This window comes from Eretmochelys imbricata, chromosome 9, assembly GCF_965152235.1.
Source record: "Eretmochelys imbricata isolate rEreImb1 chromosome 9, rEreImb1.hap1, whole genome shotgun sequence".
Classification (NCBI taxonomy): Eukaryota; Metazoa; Chordata; order Testudines; family Cheloniidae; genus Eretmochelys; species Eretmochelys imbricata.
The window spans coordinates 49,812,287-49,823,660 of NC_135580.1; the positions used below are offsets into that span (position 1 = coordinate 49,812,287).

The 11,374-nt window shown below is 45.1% G+C and overlaps 1 protein-coding gene across 2 annotated transcripts in view; it reads right to left on the reverse strand.

The window, feature by feature from the left end:
- Positions 1-8,849, reverse strand: part of IGF2BP2 (insulin like growth factor 2 mRNA binding protein 2) — a 101,601-nt gene extending 92,752 nt beyond the window's left edge. For both annotated transcript variants that reach the window (XM_077826054.1, XM_077826053.1), the window contains exons 1-2: positions 8,652-8,849; positions 7,430-7,490 (exon numbers count right to left, since the gene is read on the reverse strand). In XM_077826054.1, the coding sequence (XP_077682180.1) occupies positions 7,430-7,490; positions 8,652-8,829 (239 nt within the window). In that variant the 5' untranslated portion in view covers positions 8,830-8,849. The remainder of the gene's footprint in view (positions 1-7,429; positions 7,491-8,651) is intronic.
- Between the last annotated feature and the right edge of the window lie 2,525 nt (positions 8,850-11,374).

Genomic DNA, 11,374 nt, shown 5'->3' on the forward strand with positions numbered 1-11,374 from the left:
TCCAGATTAGATCAATGTGCTGTATGTATGAAATTTCTAGCAACCCTGTGCTTAAGTGACTTAATAAACTTCATCCAGCTGCTCTTCTTAATTTAGGATTGGCGTTAACCACAGCTTCTCGAACAAACTATTCACTACTGACTTTATAAAAATAAGTGATCTTCTTCTTATGCTATCTGAAGGCAAAGGGATGAGGAGATGGATGGGAGTACAATATAAATGGCTTGTTCTCTCAATTTTACTTCCAATTCTCACACCTCAACAGCAACACAAAGAGGAAAATGGGGAAAAAAAACAGGCTAATGGAGAAGTGACATGTGAAAACATGTCACCACTACCAGTATCTTTCACTGACCTGAAGAAGAGCTCTGGGTAAGCTGGTCTCTTTCCCCAACAGAAGCTGGTCCAATAAAATACATGTTCTCACCCACCTTGTCTCTCTGTTGCCACCACAGACAATTTACTTTGCTGAAATCTCCCCCGTCACACTTCACAGAACCTTCAGCCCCAGACACCCCATAGCAAGGCATTTGGAAAAAACCATGTGTTGCGCTTTAGGAATTGTAATACTCTACTCCTATTCCCAGTAGACACCTTTCCTGATCATGACAGGATAATACAGCCATTCGCACAAATCAGAGCCCTATCAAGACATAACCTTCCACATGCTAGTGATAGGAAGACAGGAGGAACACATATCCGCAACAGATGAGCTACAATATTTGTAAAGATTTATTTCTGAGAGATTCTTCAAGAGTTTACTTTTTGCTTTAAACAAGCAGCGAGAGAACTCTAAACTACAGATTCAGGTGGTGTATTTACAATATTCTATCTGTGCAAATAGGTGTTCATGGGTTTTCCAGCAAGCTGATAAATATAAAGATTGGTATGGTTTACACAGAGGTCTAATCATCTCTCCATAAACATGTGTACCTGACACTCAGAGAAGTTACACACACACACACACACAGAGTAGAAGGAGAATAGCTGCCTATACACAGTGACATGGAGGCTTGTAACTTAATTCCATTCTAGACATTTAGCCTTCTTCAGCAGCATGTGGAATGCTTATAAAAAAAGAGAACATCTTGTCATCAAGAAACAAAACCCAGCATATTAGAATATGACACAGATAAGCAACACGTAAAGCACAATCTGAAAGGAAGAAAATCTCTTGAAAAAGTACATTTCACTAGTTTAAAATGGACTATTCTGGCTTGTAGTAAATGCCATTTCATCAGGCAGGTCTGAAGCAAGATAATGGAGCAAACACTCAAGCTTTTTTCCTCCAATTGGGAATCCCATGTAATAGGCTCTGCAGTTCTCTCCCACAGCATTGTACACAAAAATTGCAACTATTCCCTCTCACTGGTACAATATGTGGAAAACCAGAATGAAGTTCACGATCAGAAGAGGAAAAAGAAAACCTTAAAAATAATGCTGAAAGAACATTGCAATTTGGCTGCCCAAAATAGAACACATACATGCCACCAAATGCAAATTATAAGTTTGCAAAAGCAACCAGTGGAATTATAAAGTAAAAGAGCTTTTTAAAAAGTGTTTTAATGACAGTGAGCTTGGGGGGGCAATGAATATTTTCAGTGCTGGGTTCCGCTAAGTGTCATTCTGTTTTGCTAAGCTAAGAATACTCGGCACATGTAGCAATTCATATATTCAAAACACAGTTCAAATGCCAACTAATTACAATTCCCTACACTGCTATAGGGGAGGTAAGTATTATTTTTAAAATGCATTCAATGTCATCATTCTTCAATAACCCAGTTAACTCTGGTCTACCTGTGACTAAATCATGGCTGTTTAAGAAGATATAAATGATACTCCATACACAGTTAGCTGTGCTCTGGAGACAGACCGCACATTGGTTTGAGACTCAGTTCACACAGCAGCCAGAAGATCCTCTCAGCGTCTATGTGAATCCTTTGATTCCATTTTGTAAAATTCACGGGTACATTTTTTAAACACTAAATGACTCAGAACCATCTTGCCCCCTTCTAGAAATCCAGAAGGGCAGCTGACATTTAAATCTTTTAGTAATATTTGAAAAATGTGGCATGAATAGGCTTTGGAAAAAGTCAAACATTCCCAGATCAGCAAAGTCATGTTTCTTTCATTGCATCCCACATAGAATTACTTGTGTGTGTATACGTGCAAGGAGGCGGCAAGCGGGAGAAACTAAAGATGTAAAAGTGTCAGACTTCTCTTGATCAAGGGTGAGGTTCCTTAGCTAAAGCACTAAACAGGATCATTTTACATGTAAATAATTTCTGTCACAATTACGCATGTCAGGGACAAACAAAACCACCACCGGATGGTCATGATATTAGCCCTCTGGCAGTCCACACTTTGTGCCATGTGAATCTGCCCCTTGATATGGAAGTACAGCGGACCCTCGCTAGAGCGTGCATCGCTAGAGCGCAGATTCGCATATAGTGCGGTCGCGGCGATGGATCCCAAATTTAAATATTTAAATTGGGATCCATGGTAACGTGGCCCGTGATACTGTGAATGGATCCTGAACCCCGCGTTCTAGCAAGGGTCCGGTGTACTGAAACATTTAGCAACCACTGCCATCCCAACACTCTGCCCCTCTCTGTTCTTCTTTTATTTTTTTTTTTTTTTGGTAAAAAATATATATTGCTTTATTTCAAACTACCACCACCAAAATGAATCATGAAAATTACATACAAAGCTCAGACCAGAGTCTCTAACCACTTGGGACAGTTGTGAACATTCAGTTTCAGACTGGAATGGTGATTCACACTTAAACATCAAATAGTTTGGTTTCAAAAATAAAATCTACCCCTAAAATGGACATTTTTCTTTGTAAAAACCTCTGTGTTTTGATAAATTATTTCAACAACTAAAGCAAATACCTAGATATATTTAAACCATTTGCACAGTTTTCCATTTCAGAATTCATCTGTACACCCTATTAATGCTGCTCCTCTTTTTAAGAGGAAAAGGAAACTGTTTAATGGGGGATTCCAGCACTACAGAGACACACTAGCTTTCAGCCTTGAATTTTCTAATCTGATATTTTAAAAGTAGCTAAGATCTAGGATTTCCTTTTGAAAACTGAGAAAGATCACTGTTCCCCTAGTCATTCTAAGATTAGATCCACAAGTGTAATTCTGGCAGATGTTCCTTGCCCCTATCTCTTGAACAACTGCTCCATATTCACAGAAAACACTAAAAGAAGATCAGGACATGCCATAGGCAAAGAAGGATTTTAAATGAAGAAAAGTTTCATAAAAGTGCAGCAGGTTTCCAGATTATTAGAAACAGGGTCTTTTAAAAAAAAATTGCATTGCTTTGATTCAATTGCAAACATCTAGGTCTGCATATATTAGACATTTGTATTTGTTAAAGTAAATCAGAAAAGTAATATACTACTGAAGTTTTGCCATTAAGTAGAATAGTAAAATATTCTTTAAATGTTCTACTAAATTAGATTTGAAGACTTCTCTAATTAGCTCACCCAGTGCATTGTTCTAGATTATATTAATGTTATACATTTTGATTTTTAAAAATAGCATTGAAAACACAAAAGATGATTTTTCAAATAAAGGAATTGGAAATTTAAAACATTGCAAACATTCATTTGAGTTATTAAAACTAATCTGTTTTATTTCTGCCAAATACACATTACATGAAAGTTACCATGAACAGATTTTTGTTTTGTCCGGATTTCACAATTCACAGTTTTCTAATGTTTATTATTATTAACTATGTATTCAGAATCTGCAGTTAAGAATCAAAGTTTTCAATGTATTGCATGTTTGCATAAAAAGCATAATTACAGGACTTTTTTTAAAAAAAAAACAAACACTAAGCTTTTCATTCAGCAAATTCTTGAAATGATATGATTTTAAGCAAATGAAGCATTCTCTGTTACCAGAGAATTTAAAGTTTACAGGACAAAAAGCGGTTTTTTTTTAAATTAGTTTGTCTATACACAATGTAGTACATACAAACAAAAAACAATTGGGATACTGTTTTCTTTAACATTCTTATAGGAGACAAAAATCACTTGCATTAGAGAGAACACAATTACGGATTTTTAACTCATGAAAGACAAATTCACTACTTCATGCTATTTTTCACTACCTCCAGCCCTTCTACATTACCATGAGGAGGTGTATAGAAAGTGGAGTTTGCAGTGCTACTTCTGACTATTTTACACTATTTCTTAGCTACATAAAGACATACAGATGAGAATGGGGGTTATTTTTGTTTGTGTTTTTGAAATCTAATTCCTGAAAAGGTTCAAGGAAATTTTAACTAAATTCAGCAGCGAGAACAGAACTTACTATTTACACATCAAGAGAGATTTCAGATACATTTCAATAACAGGCATAACAGAGGTTTTCCCTCTTCATTAAATACAAACACTACAATGCTACACTTTCAGTCCAAACATATCACAACACAAAAAGTACCAAACAAAACCATAAAACACAAAACAAACTTGGATCAAAAGATTTAAAAATAATATATATAATTAACCTGGGACAAAGCTAGCATTTAGGGGAAGTTCTCTGCAGTTCTATTCCATAGTTTTACATTCACACAGCATCAGAACTGTAGGACAGTAACAGCTTGTGTGTAACATGGAAAGTTTTCAGATCCTACACAGCTAACTCAGACAAAACTCCCTACAAAGTCATTGGCAATTTTGCCAGAGCAAGGGGTGTTGGCCAGTGTCCTGTGCATGCAGGTTAAGGGTCCCCAAATATTGGTGCCATTGACTTCAATGGAAGTTTTGCCTCACTGCACAAATTCTAATTCTTACAATCATTAGAACAGCTTGTGGGTTTTCTACAAAGAAAAACTAAATGTAAGACCGTGTAAGCCTTTATTCCATGATAAAACCATGTTACAAAAAAAACAGAATTAAATGTCCAAGCTAACTAATATTAGGCCAAAGACACCTTTATATTAACTGTATGTCTAAAACAAAGCCACAGCTTTTTCAGAGATCAAAAAATGACATGATCAAATCCAAACATTGGAGCTCAGCAATCTGAGGAAACCAAGTAACCAAACTGAAATAGAACCCTCAGGGACAGCTGTACAGATAGCAGAAAAAGGCACAAGAAATATTAGATACTCTCGATGGCTCAATTTTTTTCCCCCAGAGATCCCCAAGCTTTTACTGCAGGTAAAGAGGAATTCACCGTTCACATCTTTTTGCTTTATGTAACAGACCTGGAAGCTAATACGTCCCCAGAGAACTGCCCTTCTAACTAACTGGGTTCTAGCTCGATCATTCTTAAAGAAGTCCTAAGAGTGCAAGAACACTAAGAAAAAGTTACTGCAAAGATTTAACTACTTGGAAATAAAAAAGAATAACTCTCTAATATTTCAAGGTAAAACTCTGTATGCTCATTGCATAGGAAACCAGAACACTGTCACATCTTTCACATATGTGCATTAGCAACAACCAACAATATCATACCCCGTGCCAGACATTAGCCATTTCTCACCAAACTTCACCAAGCTGCCTAAGTTAATTTTCCATGTACTGTGTTTTAAAAATAATACTTGACAATCAATCACACCCAACATGAAAAAAATACCCAGCATGAAGCTAAAGAAGCAGCATCAGCAAATTAACACATTCAAGAAGAGCCTTTGCATACAATTTGTATAGTGAGCCTGCGGTTCCACTGAGTTCCACTTCAGACATTTCACAGGAGTACATGTTCAAAGAACACTGACTGCTGAGCTATAGAATAAATTCTAAACTTTTTTTTTTTAAATTACACATTTTACACACCTGGTTAAAAGATTTCAAAGACACTTCAAATCAACAACACAAATATATTTCATGTTTATTATTCTAAAAGAGAACAAGGAAGGAGAAACTTCAGCTTGCAGAAACAAAAGCCTGAATTATTTTTCTTTTGCTAAGACCTCTTTACAAAGCTGGCATTTAATGCAAGCTGCATTTTGCAGCCTACTGTTTTCTCCGTTAGGCAACCAAACCATTTTCAACGTGAAATTTGCTTTAAAGCTTTCCCTTTACCCACTGCTGGGGGAGGGGACTCAGAGCAGGAACAGAACCAACAAGCTGCACATTAAAAGATGCCCTGCCCCACGCTCTCTGAGCATTGTGAAGTTCACGTCTTGTGGAACTTTTAAAAATAAAATACACCAGATAATATTGCAAATCCTCCACTGCTCAAAAGGTTTTGCATGTTGAATATCAACACGAGAAGCAACACTGTATATAACAAACTCTCTAAAACACCTTTTCCCCTTATAACAGTTCAACTGTACCATCCCTGCAACAGCTAAAGGAAGAAGGCAGGCCTCTCAGAAAAATCACTACTGCCTTTCTATACTACTGCAGATTTGTGTCCGTGCTTGCAATTATATTTCTCAAGGTAAAAAAAAAAAATGCCCGCCACTATGTTAGAAATTTAGAAAGAGACTGCAGCAGACTTGTACATTTATGAAAGTTTGTGTTAAACAGCTGCCCTAGTAAAATACTACAAGTTGTTTACCTGGCATTATAACAAATTAGACAGTACATCGGATTTATCTGGATCAAGGGCTTCACACTCATAACCGAAATGACCACAAAGATTTTTTTGAATATGCTGCGTCCTGGGGGAACAACAGTGACCAAGCAAAGAAGTGTCATGCGGCGCAATAAGAATAAAAACTAATTAAAGGAAAATGCAAATAGTAAGTCAGTAACAGAAGAGACCCCATCTGCCCACGCACAAACAGACCACTTCTGCAGCATCTAAATGACATGCATCAGATTCTATGCCATCCCCAGAAAGTTCTGTTTACACACGTCCCACACTAGTGCGTTTTGGTTACAAACATTTCAGAACTTTGGCTCATAAGCAGCTGCCACGCCAAAAAGGGTTTTTAACTTCTTTAACTCTCAAAACAAATCAAGATGTTGCTCCAAAGCCTTGCAAGATATTGACTAACTTATCCAAAGGACATTTTGTTACCCTCAGCAGAAAGCACTTTAGAGGAAAGAAAAGCAAAAACTAACGAATTGTAATTTTAGCTAGGGAATTTCAGCTGACACAGTAAATATTTACTACTTACTTGCCACAGGAAGTCTTCCACAAAGCCTTTGTTACCATTGTGATCTTTTAAAGGGGGTGGGGGGGGGACTTTTTGCATTTGGTAAACAAGTTACTGCACTGGGAAGAAATGCTTTCCATCCCAACCCGCATGGAGAGAGGAAAGCCCATCAGACTTCAAAAAGTAAATCAATGACTAGGGCACGCAGCTAGCCATAATGAAAGTAAAAATGCAACTATCGCAACTACTTTCAGCACCCTTGCAAACAACCCCGCTGCCAAGGAGCCAGAGCCGTCCTGGGACTCGCCACCCCTCACACGGACTCGAGACAGAGAACACACGGACAGGGATTTACCTTAGCTTTTTAGGGACTGAGTAATCGACCTCCATGACTTTGCCATGCAGCTCCACTTTACCTTTAAAACACAACAACAACAGAGACTCAGCATCGTCCGAAGCACGGTGTGGGAGCTAGGGCAGGAAATCTACCCAAAAGTCGGCGACTGCCCTGCAGCCCGAACTGCGTGGAGAACCCTGGGGCAGGGGGCCAGCCTGCTGGGGGGGGGGTGCGGGGGGGACACGGGGTGCTGCCCGGGGGCGGGAGGGCGCCCGGGGTCCCCGCCCGGGACAACAGCACAGTCATTTTCCCAAGCAGCACCAAATGGAGAGGCTGGAGTCCGTAGCCCTCAAAATGAAGGACTGGGGCAGCCATGCTTCCACTCCCAGGGCTCCTGCCGCCCACTCCGCTAACCAGAGCTAGCAGGACTTCGCGGGGCTGCGCTCGCTTGCTCGCGGAACACCATGGCAATCTCCCGGCAGCCCAGCCCCACGGGCCTCCTCTCCTGCTCTCCTCCTGCCTCTCTTTTTCCCCTACCCGGCACTGGGCGCCAGCTCGGCCGGAGGGGCCCGCCGGGGCTGCCAGAGGGTCCCCTGTGTTTGGGGCTGCGTTGGCCTGGCGCTGCCGTGTGGCTCCTACTCCCTGGCTGGGCTGCAGTTCGCTCGGGGCCCCCCAGCTGCCTCTCGGCCGCTCTTTGCTCCGCGCCCCCGGCGAGTTGGGGCAGGGCACCTCGTAAAAAGGTGCCCGAGGCCGGGAGGGTGGCGAGGGGGCGGCCGGGCGGCGGACCCCGGGCCCCGGCTCCTCTCAATAAAATCGGAGAAAAAAATCAGGGAAAAATAGCCCGGCTGGAGGGAAGCGAGGGAGCGGGGCGGGAGCGGCTCGTCCCGCAGGGCCGGGGCGAGGGGGGAACCCGGGTGCCGCGGGCGGGGCGAGGGAGAGGACCCCCGAGGGGCTGGGGGCCAGCAGGGCGGGGGGCACCGAGTGGATTCCTGCGGCGGATCCCCGGGGGTCGCGGAGGGGGGCCAGAGAGGGATCCCGGGAGGGGCGGGGAGGGTCCCTGGGGAGGGGGCGCTGGAGCCGGGGGGCGAGCGGGAGAGGGGCGCGCTGGGGCTCCCCGAGGAGAGGGGTGCCCCGGGGCAGGGCTGGGAGGGTCCGGGCAGGGCGCGGGGGCGCTCCCCAGCGAGGCGCGGGGGAGCGGGGCGCCGCGGGTCCCCTGGCCTCGGTGCGCCCGGGCGCTTACCCGAGAGGGTCTCGATGGCCCGGATGGCCCAGTTCTGGTCCGGGTAATCCACGAAGGCGTAGCCGGACTTGAGCAGGACCTGGCCGGCCAGGGGCAGCTTCCTGTCCCCGAAGAGCTGCCGGAGCTCGTCGGCGGTGGCGGCGGGGCTCAGGTTCCCGATGTAGAGCTTGTTCATCATCCGCCTCTTCGCGGGGAGCCCGCGGCCCCTCCTGCCCGCCGCCGGCACAGACCCGGGCACCGCGCTGCGCCACCCGCCCGCCCGCCGGAGCCTGCAACAGCGCCCCGCAGCCGGGCAGCGGGCGGAGCCGAGCCGAGCCCAGCCCGCGTGTGCCGCCTCCCCCCGCCCTCCCCGGGGACTCCGCGCAGAGGGCAGCCGCGCCGGCTCCTCCCGCAGCCGCGAGCCCGCCGGGGGCGCAGCGGGGCTCTCCCCGACCGGCGCCGGGATCCAGCGCCCTCCCCGCCGCCTGGGCGGGCACCATGTGCGGGTCGGGCTGGGCTCGCGTGGTGCCCGGGAGCGCAGCGCCCGCTGGCCGAGCCCAGCTTCCGCAGGGTAGCAGCTGCTCCGCGCCCAGGAGCTGGGGAGAGGGGGAGCCCGGGGGCAGCGCGCGGGACTAGCTCCGGGCCCCGCGGGCTGGGCCGTGGGGAGTCCCCTCGGGGCTAGCCACGGGCGGGGCGGGTTTCAGGAAAGCCCCTTCCCGCCCAGCTCTGGGCGCGGTGAGCGCTGGAGGCGCCGGGGGCCCAGGGCTGTGAGAGCGCAACGGCCGCCCTGCGCCCCTCGGAGCTGCTGGCGACTCCGGTGTGGGGCCGGGCCCCTGCGGAGCTGGGAGAGCACCTGGCTCACTGGCGGAGGGACCGGGGCAGGCAGCCGAGCTATTCGAGGTAGGGTTGGATCTCCTCCGTTGGACACAACAAGCTTCGTTTTCCGGATCTCTCCCCACAGCTGGCATTTAGATGCCATTTAAAACACCTGGGATGATCGCAGGAATTTCCCATCGCTTTCACAGTGCCCTTGCTTTGGTTGTAGTGCTCGGCAATGGGTGCATAGATCTTCGCCCTCACTCCTTGGAGAAGGTCTGGTCTGATGACTGGGCACAAATTATTCATGCATCACTTGATGCTCTTGATTTCTTCTTCTTCTACTGCCACTATTATAACATCGAGAGGCCCCTGTTGACATCAAGGCCCCATTGTGCTAGGCCTGTATAGACAACAGTAAGACAGTACCCATCCCAAAGAGTTTAAATCTAAATGCACAAAAGTTTGTAATGGGCAAAGGCTCTTTATTTTATCACTCCCTCCTCAATCTATTGAGGTTTGCCAGTCCCTGCCTTTCTCAAGGGGGGGGTCTCAGCATGCTCTCTTCCAGCCACCAAAGTTCGCTGAGCCCAACTCTCATTTTAAATAGATGTAAAACCCTGTCGGGTCTAAGGTGTAAATTATTATTTTCCACTAAGGAGCCATTGGCATTGAGCAAGGAAGGAAAGTGGAGAAATTTTTGATTAATTTCTGAACAGTTCCAGTCATAATTTTACAAAAAGAAAAGGAGTACTTGTGGCACCTTAGAGACTAACCAATTTATCTGAGCATGAGCTTTCGTGAGCTACAGCTCACTTCATTGGATGCATACCGTGGAAACTGCAGCAGATATTATATACACACAGAGATCATGAAACAATACCTCCTCCCACCCCACTGTCCTGCTGGTAATAGCTTATCTAAAGTGATCATCAAGTTGGGCCATTTCCAGCACAAATCCAGGTTTTCTCACCCTCCACCCCCCTACACACAAACTCACTCTTCTGCTGGTAATAGCCCATCCAAAGTGACAACTCTCTTCACAATGTGCATGATAATCAAGGTGGGCCATTTGCTGCACAAATCCAGGTTCTCTCACCCCCTCACCCCCCTCCAAAAACCACACACACAAACTCACTCTCCTGTCATAATTTTAGTTAAACATTTGATAGTAACCTGTCTGAAGAAATGTGATTTTTCTGTCTATTTGGATTTCAGTCTTTTCTTAGTTGCTGGCCTCCAGAGAAGAGACCCAGGCTGTAGGAATAGACTAAGGAGAATGGGCAGCCACCGTACATACCTGTCAAATCCACAGCAGATGACCAAATAGGTTTCTTTGAAGAACCTGGAAAGGATTTTATTTCATGCCAATGATTTATTTTGCTAAGCATCTGTTGTGACACAGAGGCTCCTTGGCAAAGAATCTTCTGTTTTTTGCAAATAGCTCTCACCTTGGACCTGATAAGCTCACGACACCAAAAATGTCTTTCAGGAGATTTATCCGTAAAGAGGAATGTGTTGGTATCTACAGAAAGCTTGTAACTTGTCAAGACCCATAATCATTGTGAGATGTGTGTACGGGTAATGTTTATGGAATACTATATTTATAATGTAAGTCTGCTGTATGGACTTGGAGTAGAAATTTGTCACAGGAGTAGTGTGTCTAGGTGATGACCCTTTCAAGCAAGAGGGAGTCATCACCACTCTGTAGTCAGCCAGTGAGGTAATGCACGGTTCTATTGTTTACCCTTGCCCCATCCCAGAACAGTCAATGGAAAACCAAGTGCAAGCAGTCTTAATCATTGGGAGGTGAACCAGACCATTACAGCAGAGTGCCCTGGCCAAGACTAAAGACAAAAGGCTTTTTCAATATAACAGAATGTAGGGAGAGGCACTCTGGATCCATTCACTGAGAAACCCCTTGAGGA